Genomic DNA, 17454 nt, shown 5'->3' with positions numbered 1-17454 from the left:
TGTTGTGCGCTCTCCGGTTCTCATTGGTTTGTATTGGCCGGATGGTGCAGTCCGGCTCCGCTCCGGATACGGCTGCCGGAGGAGCAGACCAAAAAATAGCGCATGTTGGGTCTTATGCCAGAGTCCGGATCCGGATCCGGTTCGGACGAAACGGACGCATGTGAACGGACGCTTAGGCTTTCATTGCTTTGCCGTGCGTCCGTTCCGTCCGTTCTGCATGCGGTCCGGCTCCGGCACGGCGATTCCGGACGGCGACCGCTAATGTGAACCGGGCCTAACAGAGTAACCAATCAGCTCAGGGTGACCCAAACCACTAGAAATGCATAGAGGGGGAAAAAAAGAGACCGAAAAGCCCTCCTACTAATAAGCAACGCTTGGTGAAATTTGCCTTTTTAAAACAGAAGAAATGCACCACTACTGAATATGCAATGATCTCTTTTCCCCCTGTAAGCCAGGCAAGCATCCAAATTTCTGCAACTGTTGTAGATTCATATATCTGAGTTGAAGGCCCGCAGGCAATTGTTACATCTGCTCACGACGTGCAATTGCATATAGAGCAGATAGATGTCCAATTAAGCTGTCAATGTGAAGACCATTGTATAATTTTTGTATCCTAAGCATCCAAATTTCACCAAGCATTGCTTATTAGTAGGAGGGCTTTTCGGTCTTTTTTATCCCCCTATACATTTTCTAGTGGTTTGGGTCACCCCGAGCTGCTTGGTTACTCTGTTGTATGGGTCCAAGCCCTATCTCATACAGCCGTATCAATCCCTGCCATGTACAGATGAGGAACAAAAGTCTGAAAACAGGCCGTCTACATGCGGGGTTGATGTGGCTGTGTAATATTTAAAGCTATAGTCTTGCTATACACCAGCGGTTCTGGATGCTTGTCTGGCTTACAGGGGCGAAAAGAGATAATTTGCATATTCAGTAGTGGTGCATTGTGGGTAACCACAGATGTTCACTTATAGGTAAATTATTGCAAGTTTCCTTCTGTTTTAAGAAGGCAAATTTCACCCAGTATCTTTATGAAAGGGTTAAATAACAAATCAATTAGAAATTATTTCTTAAGGGCCCATTCAACCCTGAGCTGGAATCGTGCGATTACCGCTCAAGGCAATCCGCTAGCGGATTAGTAAAAACAGCTACAAATTGTAGCAAATGGCAGTGTTATCACGGCAGCTGTTTGCGTTTCACGATTAGCATGCATAGCACGCTAATCCCGATCGCGTCAAAACCCCTGCGTGTCCAGTGATTTTTCCGCGTTAATTGCGGGAAAATCACTCCCGCAAAACACTGGCAGTAATCACCGGCGTTTTGCGATTTTAGATGTGAACCAGATGTCTAAAGGATACCAGATGTCAAAACCGTAAGAGAAACTGTACATATACTATCTAGGTATATACTATCACCTGTCCGAATGCCTGTCGCTCCCGTTCTCCTTTCTGCCCCCGCATTGTAGCTAACAGCCCCCCGGGACCCTCTTCCAGGTCGTCAGAGTTTTGCTTTATGCGTAGGCCCTGGCCAGCCTGTGCACATCCTACAGCGCGCGTCCGTGGCCGGGAGTGCTTTGCGCATGCGTATTCATGTCATATGCATGCACAGAGCGTTCCCGGCCACGGGCGCACGCAGGTATCAGGACAGGTGATAGTATGTGCCTACGCCTCCTGTTTCTCTTACTGTTTTGACATCTGGCAACCTTTAATATAAACAGAGCAAGGTGACAATCATGTCCATTAGAAAGGTCTGTGCTCTGCTAGGACAAGTTCCCAGGCAGCCCGGATGCAGTCAGTGGTTGCTGCAGATCCTTGAGTCAGAGAAGCAGTTTTACATCAGGCCGATTACAGGTTCTGCGACATTCCAGCGGAGCACAACTTATAGGAAGTAAATACTGCAACTCCCAAGAACTGCAACCCGAAAGACAAACTTCTACGGCCTTTCTGGCTTCCGGAACGCTCACCGTTCTGCTTCATTCCCTTGGCAAAATAGTTTTCATGTTTAAAAAATGTAATCAGTCATCTCTCCTCCCAGCACAACCAGTTTATACCAATCACTTGTGGAAACCGGAAAGCAAAAATATTCAGCATTTTTGAAAAGGTCATATATACAGCAAAGTAGGTCATATAAAGGGCTGTGGAGTTGAATGCACCGACTCCTAATAAATTTAAAGTAAACCTGTAATAAAAGAAAGAGCACCTGGTGGCTACTTACCTCGAGAGGGGGAAGCCTGTGTGTCCTAATGAGGCTTCCTCCGCTGCAGCTCCGATCCAGCACTGGCAGCTCCCCAAAAAAAATCTGTTAGTGGTGCGGGTTCCAGGATTACAATAACCATCCTGGGAAAGCCTCATGTAGGGCGCACTTGCGGCTTTAGTTTGGGCTAAGGCAGAAATAGGCAAGCCCGATTGTATCCACTTAACTGCGCAGTTGCGAGGGGTCTGCGCCTGCACAGTATAGTGGATCCAATTTGGCTCAGCTACTTCCACCTGAGCTCCAATGAAAGCCATAAGTGCACCTACTGGAGGCTCTGAGGATGGTTCTGATCCTGAAGATCCTCCAGCATTCGAGGGCTGCATCAAAAACAGTGAGGGCTGGTGCACACCAAGAGTGCTTCTGAGCTGCTTTACAGACACCTCCCCAAAAAAGAAAAAAGTTGATGGGTTGGTGCGCCAAGCGCGTCACTGCAAACTCTGGGGGATTTTTGGGTAAAAAGCAGTCATCAGGATGTGGACGGAGCTAACCATTATGAAACTCTGTACACTGCTGCAGAAGAGGTCAGTGCTATATAATAATATGGTAGAACATTAGACTATGACAATTACATTGTGAGCTCCTCTGAGGACAGTCAGAAAAGGGGAACATATATAAGAGGGGATGCATAGGAGGAGGGGGGGGAATAATGGGGTAAAGCACAAGACAGAGCGCCTGGTGGGAGAGGAGAAATGGCAGGAAGGACTATCACCAGGACTGCAGACATCAGTGCTGTTTGGCAGGGACATGCTGTTAAAAGAAGCCACTAAAATCTGAAGAGAGGAAAGGGTCATGAGGAAGACAACAGGGTGGGAGGGGGAGCTGGGAAAGAGATAAGATTACCCATAATCAAGCTAATCTAAATTGCCTGGAGCTTGCTTCTCTGCTCACTACAGAAGTCAGCTCCTGTATCGCTGGCTTCCGCAACAGCAGACTGCCCTGCATTATTTATTAATTGCTCTGATCAGGATAAATAATCAATAGGCTAGAGCACTCTGGTATTGCAGCAGCCAGTGCACATGGCTAATGACACGTCTGAAGCACTAAACACATTCTGACACTTATCCCTGCTAATGTCCCAGCTGCAGCACAGCAATCAATCTCTCTACTCACCCTGCTGCTCTGCACATTCACTCACTGCAGGCTGTGTGTAGAGAACGAGGAGACATTGCCCATGGGACAGGAAAGGGGAGCTACATCTAGTGCAGTAAGTAGCAGTCCCATGCACTGCCTATTTTCCTGAATGTTGCCCATACTATGAAAAAAGGTCCCAGGTGGAAGAACATAGTGGCTGACCACGAAAGCAGCACCCCTAGCCATGGTTACACCCAGTGCTGTGAGCACCTGTAGCCCTATGGTAGGTATGCCACTGGTCAATACTTCCTAACACTGCACAGTGGCCCCTTAGGGGCTGCAGCTTGAGTGCTTTGAGTCCAACAGGAGAAGAGCACTACACAAATGCTAGGTTTATTAAGATTATAGCCCAGCGATTTGTACTGTGCGAATCAGCAGCAAAGCTAACGACAGCCTCCTCCCTGCAGCTTGCACATGGGACAAACGGCACAGGCTATAGAGGAGCGCTCACTGTGCATGCATGAATAGAACTACATCCAGGCAGCACCGCCTGCACTCAAATGCCAGCAGTACATACGCACAGACGCAGAAACCAGACTTTAGTATTAGTTCCAAGTTACTTACCCTTCCCAATACAAGTGGAGGACTTTACGTACCACATTTGGAAAGCCATTTCAAGGCTGCTCAGCTAACTCAGCTCATAGCCGTTAATGGCGGGGACGAGGCCCCTTTAGGTGTAACCCTAGAATCTCATACGACATACTGACTCTTAGGCTAGGCTCACAGCGGGATGTTATGGAGAGACGTTAGGGAGGCATTGCAATGCTGAAATATAGAAAAAGGTTTTTCCTGCATTGAAGTTTTGACCCTTAATAAGCTAATCAACCCCCTGGTGAATATTATAGGAAGACATTCTGGCACATTCACACATTTACCTTGTTGGCCATTCCAGCCAGTCATTGCAGAGTTGCTGCACCCAGACTCAAACTGACAAGGTTTTAACAACAGTCATCCTCTGATGGGACGGTAGTGTACTGTTCTTTTACCCCTTAAAATGATGCACATTTGAAGGCCACATAAATTGGCAAAGAGCGCCACATTTGGCCTGCAGGCCTCAAGTTGGACACCTGTGACCTAGAGGGATGCCAAACTCCAGCCCTAAAGGGTTTAGATCCTCATTTTGGCACAGCTCAAATGAATTGATTGACTGAATGAGGAAAGGTGTGGATCATCCAATGATCCGCAAATGTGGCTCTCCAGCTGTTAAGGAACTACAAGTCCCACAATGCTTTGCAGGAGTCTGAGCCACGATTCATAAAGGCAAATGCATTGTGGGATTTGTAGTTCCTTAACAGCTGGAGAGCCAAGTTTGCAGATCTTTGATCCAGTAGAACAAATTTCTCCATTTCTCAGTCCATCCTAAACATTGGCATTGCTATGGCCCTTGAGGACTGGAGTTTGGCAAGTGACATGCAGCTTCCACTAGAGATTATAAATATTACATAGCCACAAAAGTATAATGTGATGGGCTACAAAAAGGATTGTAAAAATGCCAGGGATTTGCTTCTTCACCTGCTAATACAAAGATAGACAATCCTCCCATTTACAACCTCTTCCCTTGGCACAGGGCCGTGCATTGGTTTCATGATCCATGTCATTTTATAATGCAGCTGCTTAAAGTGCGATGGAATATCTAACTAGCTCACTTGATAATGCACAATAGGGCCCGTTTGCAAAACCAGTATGTATGCTCAGATTAAAGTGGACCTGAACCCTTACCCAGGACAGAAGAGAAAAAAAAAATGCACCCTGTATGGATTTAGTTTAGCCTGTCTAACTGAACTTTTATCTGTGACTAATCACTAGTCTGATTTAATCTCAGCTGTATCAGCCTCAGAAGAGCAGCTAATTTTTTTTAAACACAGGATGTGAATCCTATGTGTGCTTCCGTGAAAGCAGGAAGTAGACACTGCAGATTTATTGCAGGATTTGTATTAGCTGTAACCAAGAAATATTAGGTTATTATGCTGTTGCTTATCTTTAAGAGCAGAGAGGAAGTTCTGTGTTCAGGTCCGCTTTAAAGCTAAGCCTCATCACCCAGCGCCATTGGTTACCGCTAATTTATAGAAAGAAGTGAAGATTTGTAGAACCAACCATTTGATTGGTCAGACCTGCTACAAGTATAGCATTGGACACACTGCCATTCGTCAGCAGCTCTAGCCAATCAGAGCATATGGTCCAAATATCCACCTCGATTCAGGTAAGGACTTAAATAATAAATAAAATAAATAAATCACACTAGTAAAAAGCAAAATAAAAAGAAATGCCAGAACTGTCATTTTATATTTCTTTATTGCCAACAACGTATACAATGTATACTTAAAATAGTTCAAGTCCAAAAAAAAGGTCATAAATAATACTTCACTTTTGGGCTGTAATAAATTATTAATAACTAGGAATGCACTTGTCCAGCCACAAAATGTGGGTATTAAAATATATATGGCCATAGTTCACAGTTTGGCAGCAGTAAGCTGCATTGATCACAGCGATTCCACAACTTGAACAACATACCACTTGTCCATTAGATCCAACATTTCCATTCTGGAATCATGAAAAAAAAAAAAAGTCCACAGTTCTAATTCCGTGTCCATCAAATGTGCTCCCTACGGAGCAAAACCATGTCACCCTACTTTGATGGATTCTCTTTCCAACCTCCAGCTGATCCAGCTATCCACACAAGTATCCATCCAGACAAAACAAAATGAATCCAACAAAGCAGGATGAATTTATGTACAGTCTGGTTCCAGCCCAGCGTGCTATGTAGGAAGTTTGTGTATCGTACCACCTCCTCTTGCCAAACTTGCTTGGTTCCAACGTGTATCAGTTCTCACAGTGAAGGACCTTCTTCCCCTACATTGCCAATAGTCCTCCTCAGTTACACCTCTGCAATAACATGTTTAGTGCATATTCCATTCTGTTCCTCAAGTCATTGGAGCCACCCGACATGAGTAGCGTGCTCAAACGAAAGGTCGTAGACATCCTGTCTTCATTGATGTAAGTCAGGAGGTACTCATCGTTTTGGTTGGCGATTATGATCTTTGTGTGATCGTGGTAGAAATTCACCTACAATGACATTAAACAAGTTTAGTGTTGGAACTTCTGTACAGAATATCAACCAAATCAGAACCCTGAGAAAGGTGAAGCAAAGCAAAAAAGGAAGAGAAATGAGCTGCAATACAATGGTCACGATAAGAAAGGCAACCGGCATCAGAAAAATGGGTATGTCAGGTTTAGCCAGCCATCTTGATTTTGGATATAAAGGCTCTACTAGAATTGGCACTGGGCCAATCAAAAACACCTCCTGCCAATTTTGATTGGCCCTGTAGCAAGCTGCGTACAATTAGCATTTCACTTGCCATAAAGTATACCTGAACAGTGTGCCTACAAATGCCTAACAGAGCCATGTTCTTGGTGCTGTGACAAAGTGCACTGCAACCTCCAGTTCTGCTCCCCAGTGTTTCCGCAACCGTCACTTTAATTATTCAACTGGGCTGCCCGTCAAATATAAAAATGGAGGAAGAGGCAGTCCTCTTTCCACACCCCGGTCCGCCCATTTCCCACCCAGTCACCACCATTTTGCTGCCCATTATCTGCCCTTCAACGCTGACTACTACAATACACAACCCAGAACAGATCACTGAAGTGCTGACCCAGAAGCTCTACTGGGGTCGGAGGAGGTGGTTTTCCTACCACAAAAACAGAGGCCTAACAGGACTAGGAAAGACCAACTGGGCTGGGCCGATTTGTAAAGGAGGCAAGTGCTCAAGATTTTACAGAGTTTTTTCCTTACAGTTTAGTACCGAAGTACTTTATTGACTAGCAGGAGATGCTCCCATATGCCATGTCCCCAAGTCCACCCAAAGGACATTTAGTCCTCCCTCAGAAATGAACGTGGCCACTCAACGAAAGTCAAGCATTCATGTTCATTCACAGATTTTCCTCGAGACAAAATCACTGCACTTCCAGCCACCGTGTAAAGTATACACTACAAAGATTAGAAGACACTCTAGACAAGGAGGAGTTTACAAAAAGGCTGAGAAGTTAATTACCTGAAAAGTGCCATCATTGAAGAGCATCATTAGAGCCTTGTCAGACTTTAGCCACTGAAGGAGGTACAACCGGGGTCTGCAAATATCTGTCACACCAGGCAAGTCTCCTCCCTTTTGTAGGAAAAAAATTAAATGCCATTAATGCCACAATACAAAAACCAACAAATAACTAATAAAAAGTTCTGTTACGCAATAGCTACTAGGTTTACCATTTAACATAGCTGGGATGAACTCAGGAGAGAGTGCACCATGGGATAGGCCAATACTCTGCAGGGGGCCCTTCAATCAGCCATGCACCCAATCCCTTTCAAGCTAGATCGTTCCATGTCTAGTAATGGATAGCTTCAATTGGGTGAAATTACAACTGGGTGGCCATGTTAGTGCATGGATCTCCTGTGAGATTCATTCAGTAATCAAATATGCCAAGGGAATAAGTGTATGGGCACTTTAAGAAGTATAATTGTAAACCTAGAGGTCAACCTGCTATAACAGACTAGCCAATAACTCATTCTTTGCATCTAGAGAATATGGAAGTGGCCATGAATAGTCAACTGCCAGGCTATTCTGCTCAGAGGCCTATTCAGTAGGGATTGAATACAAGCTGTACCTGAAGTGGCAGGTATAGGAGGCTGACCTTCATTTCCTTGTAAGCATTACCAGTTGCCTGGCCATCCTTCTGATCCTCTGCCTCTAATACTTTTAGCTATAGACCCTGAACATGCATGCAGGTTTGTTTGAATTAGCTGCATGCATCAGCTGCACTATTGCAGACAAATAGATCAACAGGACTGCCAGGCAACAGGTATTTTTTGAGGGGGGATATGAAATCTGCCATATTTATTTCCTTTTACTTTAAGTATACTTTATAAACAATGGAGTAGCTCAACTAGCAGACAAAAAAGGAAGTCAGTGGTGACTACCTTCATACCCCCCTCTGGTTAGGATTCCTACTGGAATTAACGATAACCGTAACTCAAGTGACCACTTACATCCATGAGATTCTCCTCCATGTAGTGAGAGAAGTATTTCAGCACCGTGACTTGGCTGATGAACTGCTCTGGTGCTTCTGCAGCAGATATGATGGAGCATTGGCCAAGCTCAGCATAGTAGTGCACAGTCCTGCCAAACGGTAAGAGAGTTAGTTATAATACAATCCCACCAAACAGATCTCATATCTAAGAGCTGCAGCAACCACAGTGTACAATACTCACTTTTTGTCAGGCAGTAGGCTCATGTGCGCTCCGTTGTTGAACAGAACTCCCACCGTGTGGTCTGACAGCTGGTATCCAAAGCCGTACTTATTAGAGTAGTCCACCCACTTTGTCACCCAGTGGAACGACGTGCTTATGTGTTCTTTTGGAATGCAGTCTGAATCCGGCATGTTCTCCAGGCAGCCCCTGAGGACTCTGGCTACTGTGTCTGCCACACTGCCCATGGTGCTGTCTTCTAGGCCTGGAAATAAGAAGAAGGAACCATTAGTGCCGGCAATTATATGCAAGTCTTGTCAGCCTACAGCTGCTGGCGGGAGTTCAGAAATCTAGACAAGCCGCGCTTGCGTCCCGTGCAATTATCCGTTTTCTGGTTTATTCCAGGCACTCAACACAACGCTGTAATTGTGCTGTCAAAGTTCTGACTAGTGACCGTGCCAAAGCAGCTGGGAGGCCAAATGTGCAGTCTGATCTTCCCCCCCCCCCCCACAGGCTAAGATCCATGATAGCAGCTCTGCCCATTCCACTATACTTACACTCACTGCTGCTGCTACAGCTGCCCAGAGTCCCTCGGACAATCATTCGGATCGCGTCTCCCATCTGTTTGTCAGCCTTGTCATGGATGCTGGACTTGGAGACAATTTTACTCTCCTAAAGAACAAGAGAATTACGCCGTTAGAAACAAAAAAAACAAAGTCTGAAGATACTAAAAACAACATTTCTATTTTTGCACTCTAAAAGGTTACTGGCTAAAATTACAAAGTCAACCAACCTCGTCCGTTCTGGGATTCTGCGCTTGCTGAGAGATGGTGCTTTTCTTCAAGTCTTGCCTCAGCTTGTAGATTTCCTCATCTTCCTTTGCAGGTTTATCTGCAGAAAGATCCATCATGGTCAGTAAACAGAAAAGAGGATGCAGAAAACCAAAACAAAAACAAAGACAGCTCTCTTGAATGCCACTTACTGTGATTATCTAGGTACTTTGCCTTCTCTTTCTTGCCACCGAATAGAGCTGCAGCAGCCTTTTTGAAGAAACTCTTTGCTGGACTTGACAAGTGGAAGTCTGGTGCAGTGTGACAGCAGCTTGATGGTAGTCTGTCTGGTGTGAAGCCCTGACAAAAAACAAACAGGTGTGGTAAGAACCAGAACTCATCTGCAGATGGACATAACACGTAACCTAGAGCATATACGAGGAACTCCATACCCGTGGGCCAAATTTGACCACTAAGCCATCAAATCTGGCCTGCAAGTAGTTTTTACACTTAGCATTAGGTTTGGCCCACTCTCACCCACCAAACAAGCAATCCTGGAGACTAAGCCCTCAGGGAAGCCATATTAGGAAAAAAGACTGGACAACAAAGGAACTGTATAGGGGTGTGAGGATGGGGGGGGGGACCACTAAACACCAGGGAACTGTATAGGGGAGGCATTAGACACCAGGGGACTTTATAAGTTAAGAAGATGGCCACTTGACAATGAGGTTGGCCCGTGACTTGGTCCCAGTGTTTAATTTTGGCCCACTTTGTTATTAGAGTTAGACACCCGTGACCTAGAGGGATGGTGGCACATTACCAACCTGTGTGAAGAAGTCGTGCTGGATGATGTCATCTAGGCGAGGTCTGTCTTCGGGATTCCTGGACAGCATGCTGGCTATTAGATGCTTGGCAGATGACATTAAGGATGACGGTAAGGAGTATCTGGCCTCTCGGATACATCTGTAGGTTTCTTTTAGGTTTGTGGTTTCAAACGGAGGTCTTCCCAGCAGCATTGTATACCTAAGAGGGGAAAAACATCTGTAAGTATGTTTTAAATACAAAAAGTACACATTGATAATGCACACTGTACTGGGCCAGACTACACTTTTATAATGTGCCCTGCAATAAACCTGGTTTAAGTGGCTGACCGTTATTTTCTTAATGTTATCCATTAAGTTTTCTATCAAAACTGTTTAGTTTGAATACTAAATATTACAAATATATATAAGTTTTCGGCAATTCACTTGCTTAAAGAGAACCTGAACTCTTGTACTGGACAGAAGGAAAACAAATTCACCCTGTATGTATTTAGGGTGTCTAATTTCCCCTCATCTGTGACTAGTCACAAGTGTAATTTGATCTTTCAGCTGTGTCAGCTGGCTGCCTTGGCATTGCAGCTAATTTGTAAACACAGGATGTTAATCATATGTTTCCATGAAAAGCAGGAAGTACTCTGCAGATTTATTGCAGGATTTGTAGCCGCTGTATAAAAAAAAAAAAAAAAAAAAAAAAAAAAAAAAAAAACCTCTTTAAAAGGTTATTATGCTGTTTCTTATCTTTTAAAGCAGAGGGGAAGTTCTGAGTTCAGGTCCCCTTTAATCTGACTAGCTTTTGTAATGCTAGGCACTTGTTTTACTTCCTTAGCGGTAACCCCGAGTCAGGCTCGGGATGGAAATCCACAGCTCAGAGCAGTAAACCCGAGTTGGATCAATCTTAGGTGTGGAATGTGTAGGACTGCCACAGAGCTATCAAGCGGTATGATTTGTAGGTTTTAGACCCTTCACCTTTCCTCGGGACACCATATGGTTGGTCGAACATAACGAATATAAGGCCGTATTTAAACTGACTTCTCACCCGTTAACCCTCACATTACACAATATCGTAATGTGTGTAGTGAGCAGGGGATGAATGCTTTGCAGCAATATGATAGGATTAAAATTACACTCTTGCGCACAGATCACCCTTTCCTGCACTGCCAGACACGCAACAATCCCAGAACGCAGCTTCCTACAGATCGCAACACCCAAAATGCACTCTACTGGGAGCAGCGCTACTTACATGACACATCCCAAAGCCCAGATGTCCGATTCACAGCCATGTCCCTGCTTGTTAAGCACTTCAGGCGAGAGGTAATTTGGTGTACCACAAATTGTTCTGGAGAGAGAAAGAAAAGCCATGGCCATTAGATCAGGTTATACAATTAACATGATAAAAACCAGATGTGCAGTAAACCTAGCAGAGAAATCTGGTGGCTGCTTTCAGCTATTTTCATGCAGGGCTAATTAAAAGCCATTACTGATTAGAGGTGGCTGGTTGGGAGAGATGGTGGAGGTTTGTTAGGAAGTCCGTGTGAATGGCGCTTGTATAATGTGTGGACAAGTGTCTCCAGCTACACAGCGTGGGTGGAATGCAATAACAGAGCTTATCGGAGAAGACCTACCTCCTTCTTTGTTCCATGGGCTCCAGTCTAGCGGCGAGGCCAAAGTCACCCACTTTCAGCTCCATGCTCTCATTGATGAAAAAATTCCCTGCAACAGAAACAAGTGCTAGATAAATATAAAGGGGGATTACTGAGCTGCTGTGGTCTCTAGTATGTAGTACCTATAGGTTGGCATGGGTTTACTTCAACACTGGTTTCTTTACACATTCCAAAACCATACTGGTTGGTTAACCAGCTCATCTGTAAACTGACCCTAGACGGATTAGGTTTTGAGCTCCACTGAGACATCTAAAAATGTAGTACATGCATTACCAAAACCACTACCCAATAAACCAAGTAACACATTACCAGTATAACTACTAGCCACTGAACTAGAAGTAACACCAAGGAGTACAAGCAAAAACCATCACTAACCAGTGCAAAAGCGGGGAATGCATGCAAACCAGTATCACTAACCAATATGAAGCGGAGAATGCATGCAAACCAGAATCAACCAGCACAAAGCAGTGAATGCATGCAATAGCAGTATCAGCCATTAAACTGAGTACATGGAAAACAAGGATTACTAACCAACATAAGGGAATATGTGCAAAACCATCACCCCTAATGAACACAAAGCAGGGGAATGCATGCAAATCAGTATCACTAAACACAAAGCAGGGGATGCATGCAAACCAGTATCACCAACCAACACGAAGCAGGGGATGCTTGCAATACCAGCATCACTATCCAAAACACAAAGCAGGGAATACATGCAATACCAGCATCACTAACCAACACAAAGCAGGGGAATGCATGCAATACCAGCATCACTACGCAACACAAAGCAGGGGAATGCATGCAATACCAGCATCACTACGCAACACAAAGCAGGGGAATGCATGCAATACCAGCATCACTACGCAACACAAAGCAGGGGAATGCATGCAACCAACACAAAGCAGGGAATGCATGCAATGCCAGCATAACCAACCAATACAACTCAGGGAATGCATGCAATACCGGTATTTCCAACCAATACAAGCAGGGATTGCATACAATACCAGCATCATCTATGTAAAATAATACATGCAAACTAGTATCACTAACCAGTACAAAGCAGGGAATGCATGCAATACCCAATGAAGACCATGGGAGCACAGAAACCATAACAACCATCCCTAATTAAAAAATAAAAACAATAGTAAAGCATAATAAACATACCTAATTTTAAGTCTCTGTGCAGGATTTCTTGTTCGTGTAGATATCTCAGGCCAGACACGATCTGTTTGAGGTAGTATCTCACTTCTGGGTCTGTCAGCACTTTCCTGGTCTTCAGTATGTGAGCCATAGACTGAGGGAACAAAGAGGGAGCTGTCATTTGAGTGTGTCAGGAGCGATGGGCACAGAACAGATGCATGGCTGGACAGAAGACGAACGCAAACAAGGGGGACACGGGAATAAACACTCACCCTTCTACTGCAGTATTCCAGCAAGATATAAATGTTCTCCTTGTCTTCAAAATGATGATAAAACTGCACAACGTGTCTGTGGTTCAGGGTCCGATGCAATTCGATCTCTTTGTCAATCTACACAAATCACAGGGATTTTTTTTAGCCTCATCATCCAAACAGAGACCCATCAGTAGCAGGATACAAAGCTATGACAGATAAACAAGGCAAATAACACCCACCTTTTCTCTCTGATGAGGTTTGGACACCCTGCTGTGCGGGATAATTTTTGCAGCATAGATTTTGTTTGTCGTCAAGTCTGTCATTTCATAGCACTTTGCAAATCCTCCCTGCAAGAGAGAGAGAGAATACATGAATGGAAGCGGATCAACTGATGAGCTTCAAACAAAAGCCTTGCAATACATTCCCCTACATCAACTCCATGCTCATGGGTGCAGCTGAAGCACACGGACACAGCAGCTTTGCAAAAAATAGAATAGAAATAAACACCCCCAAAAAATACTAACCACTAACAATGGCAGCTTGTGCACAATTTAGATGTTATTTGCAATATGCTCATCAAGAGGATTGCAAACAATGAACAGGTGTTTAACTCTGGTCTGCTTATAGAAAGCATTAAATACACTACACAAAGAGTATAGCTCTATATTCATTGCAATTTTGATTTCCTTTGCAATTTGGGTGCTCCAGGTCTGTCTGCTGATATTAAAATATACATATTTTGTAAGGCGATATTACAAGCCGACTTGTTGTTCTGACACTGAATCCATAAGAATTAAAAAAAAAAAAAAAATCTAAAGGTTGCCCTACATCTAGCGATTTGGCTGTACAATCAACCATTTTATCAAATCGAGAAGGTTCCATTATGCCCGATTGATAAAAAGTGGCAAATATGTCAAACTGACCAGCTTAGTCGATTGACCAGGATGGAAGATATTGGTCGATCACACCAGAATCGCATATCATTCAGTCACCACCGAAACGATTTCTGCATTCAGAGCATGGAGGCACAACATCTGTCACATCGATCAGCGAAGGTGAATCGCATAGGATATCACATGCAGTGTGTGGGCCACTAATCAATCAACCACACTAAAGTTCAACGCCCAATAAAGTGGATCTCTTACTAAAATCAAAATTGCTAGATGTATGGCTACCTTTAGGGCAAGTTGGTTCAGCAATGACCAAAAAAAGAGGTGGCATCCAACAAATCCAGTAGTAAGAATGGGAGAGTTGCACAGATCACACAAGTGAGGTCAGCAGCGCTCAGATCCATAGAGATCCCCATAATATAAAAGTGAAGAGGGCCAGCTCCATTACCTTGCCCAGCAGTTTGCCCCTGCAGTAGCGCTTGCCCGTGCCAGGGTCAGTGATAATCCGGGACACCTCGCTGGCTGATCCGGGGCACGTGTGCTGCTGCTCTCCATCACCCGGGACCTTCCACCTCCTGCTGGGGTCACACACTTTGCCCAAGGCTTGCTCGCACATCCTGCTGCCGGGGTTCTGCTGAGAGCTGATAGTCCTCAGGATTTCCATACCCTTCTCCAGCGACTGTCATCAGCGCTCACTAACCCCAGCCGGGGACGCCGCTCCCTGATATAGGCTGCTGCTGCCGAGCTGGCACGCCTCCCTCCTGACATCACCCGCCTCTCCTTCTGGTGGTCATTGCCTGTGCAAATCCCCTACCAGCCGGAGGAGGGCGCAGCTGTAGCTGAGATACATGAATGGGAACAGCGGAGTGCATAGAGCAGCGGGGAGTGTTGTCAGGACTAGTCCGTCTGCAGGTGCAGCACATTCCATAGACCGTGCTGTGCTGTTACTGGCCAGTGACTGCAGGTGTGTGTATACAGTATATGCCATACCTATGAGGAGTATTACATGTGTCCAGGCTATGGGAAGAATAAAGCTGCACATGTAGATGTGGATAGTGAAGACTGGAATGAGACAGTTACAGCTCACAGACAGTGGCGTAGCTAAGGAGCTGTGGGCCCCGATGCAAGTTTTACAATGGGGCACCCCCAAGCACTCTATACATAACAATTTATACGGCGCACCAAAATCTGCCAATGGCAACTACAGTGTCAGAGGTGCAAGAAGGGGATGGGGAACAGTTTGTTAATGATTACTACTATCCAAAGTATCTACAGAAGTCATTATTATGAGCATAGGACCAATAGAGAGCTAATTCTGTAGTTAAGGGAGGGCCCTTCGGGGCCCCTCTGGCCCAAGGGCCCCGATGCGGTCGCTACCTCTGCACCCCCTATTGCTACACCCCTGCTCACAGAATAGATTCATTACACTGACAGCTACATTTAATTTTGCATTCTTACATTTAGTTTTCTTACATTTAGCATTGCTTTTTGATAGAGGGCTATTGGTATCTTTTAGCCAAAGGGGTAAAGGAGCTTAGGGCCCCAGTGCGAGTTTTACAAGCAGGGGGGGTTGTGGTGTGTGTGTGTGGGAGGGGGGGGGGGGCTGAGGATAAAAAACGCCACTTACCTGGGGCTTCAATCAGCCCCCTATAGCAGTAATGTCCCACGTAGTCCTCCTCCGATCCGCCGGCGCCGGGTAAGTATTTGTCTGACAAGATGAATAATGCGCACTCCCGCCCGCGTCATCAGAAGCTTACTCCGTCTGCGCAGGTGCAGAACAAGAAAACTTCGTACTGCGCCTGCGCAGTAAGCTTCCGAGGACGCAAGCGGGAGCAAGCATTATTCATCTTGTCAGACGAATAATTGCCCGGTGCCGGCGAATTGGAGGAGGACAGCGTGGGACATTACTGCTATAGGGGGCTGATAGAAGCCCCTGGTAAGTGGCGGTTTTTATCCTCAGCCCCCACACACACACACAGAACCCCTTTAAATGGGGCCCAAAGCACTCCATTGATATGGAGCCCCAAAACCTACCAAGGACAGCTGCAGTGGCAGAGAGGTGTATTTAGAGTAAAAGAAACAGTTTGTTAATGGGAACTTGAAGATACTTTAAAAAAAAAAAGTTTCACTAACCTGGGGCTTCTGCCAGCCCCCTGCAGCCGCCCTGTGCCCACGCCGTTCTAGAACGATCCTCTGGTTCCCCCGCGGTGGCTAAGTTTCAGTATCGCTGACTTGCAAGTCGATGGCCACTGCGCTAGATCTCGCTCACATCGCCGTTCTGCGCAGGCACGGTGGCTCCGCCAAAAATGAAACTTAGCCTCAGCGGGGGACCGGAGGATCATTCAGAGACAGCATGGGCACAGGGCGGCTGCAGGGGGCTGTCAGAAGCCCCAGGTAAGTGAAACGCGCGTAATGTACGTCAGTGGGCCGCATGAAAAAGCGCATTTGTTTGCGTTCTGCAATGTGCGTTTTTGAAACACAGAACTTGCTGCATATTTTTCCAAAATGCATCTAAAACAAACATAGTGTATGCCAATGGTGACATAGAGGTATAGCGTTTTATTGTGTTTTTATTGCTTTTTTGTATGCGTTTTTGTATAAAAACCCAGTTTGAGGATGTATTTCTGCTTCCTGTTGACTTCTTAGTGATGAGCCGGAGAGGACATCGAAAATGGGCCACATTCCAAAAAATTTGCAGTAAACGCATATCAGAAACGCATACAAAGCGCACAAAACCGCACTTGCGATTCCTATGTGTGAAATGCAAACGTAGTGAAACGCAAGCAAAACGCATGTGCAAAACGCACTTCATTATGACAAAAAACGCACAAAGGCATATGCACCAAAATGTAACCTTTCTAGCACCGCCTAGTGTGCGCCCAGCCTTAGTGTTATATAAATGCAGGATATCCCAGTGCCAGTTCCCATACAGATGTCATTCCTCTCACCCGGAGCTAGCTGGCTGTGACTGCCACAAGCTCCCCAGATAGCTGACATTCAGCCCCCCCACCAGCATGACATGGCTGCTGTAGCATGCAGGTATGAGGAAGCAGGCGGGGGCCATTCTCTGCACAGCACAGATCTCACACAGAGCAGCAGGACAGACTGGAGCAGATTCCTCTGTAGTGCGCCAGTGACAAGCTCGGGCATGTCCTCAGCTCTCACATGTCAGACCAGCAGCACGGAGAGTAAAGGTGATCGCTTTGATCTGCTGCTGATCAGTGCTGGGCTCAGTGTGAGAACTCCGCAGACAAACCATTATCTGCCCACATTGTAAAACGCCTTTCGTGGTGCACTAAAA

At 45.5% G+C, this 17454-nt stretch overlaps 1 protein-coding gene across 1 annotated transcript; it reads right to left on the bottom strand.

The window, feature by feature from the left end:
* Nucleotides 1–5654: 5654 nt before the first annotated feature.
* Nucleotides 5655–14848, bottom strand: PLK2 (polo like kinase 2). Its single transcript, XM_068251227.1, has 14 exons — nt 14602–14848; nt 13503–13610; nt 13282–13398; nt 13034–13163; nt 11831–11918; nt 11449–11544; nt 10212–10410; nt 9600–9747; nt 9411–9508; nt 9175–9289; nt 8642–8882; nt 8420–8549; nt 7431–7541; nt 5655–6444 (listed from the first exon to the last, which is right to left on the bottom strand). Exons 1-14 carry the CDS (start codon nt 14815–14817, stop codon nt 6253–6255), a joined length of 1989 nt encoding a protein of 662 aa, XP_068107328.1. The 5' UTR covers nt 14818–14848; the 3' UTR covers nt 5655–6252.
* Nucleotides 14849–17454: the final 2606 nt, after the last annotated feature.

Source organism: Hyperolius riggenbachi, chromosome 1, assembly GCF_040937935.1.
Source record: "Hyperolius riggenbachi isolate aHypRig1 chromosome 1, aHypRig1.pri, whole genome shotgun sequence".
Classification (NCBI taxonomy): Eukaryota; Metazoa; Chordata; class Amphibia; order Anura; family Hyperoliidae; genus Hyperolius; species Hyperolius riggenbachi.
This window is presented reverse-complemented; position numbering and strand designations above follow the sequence as displayed.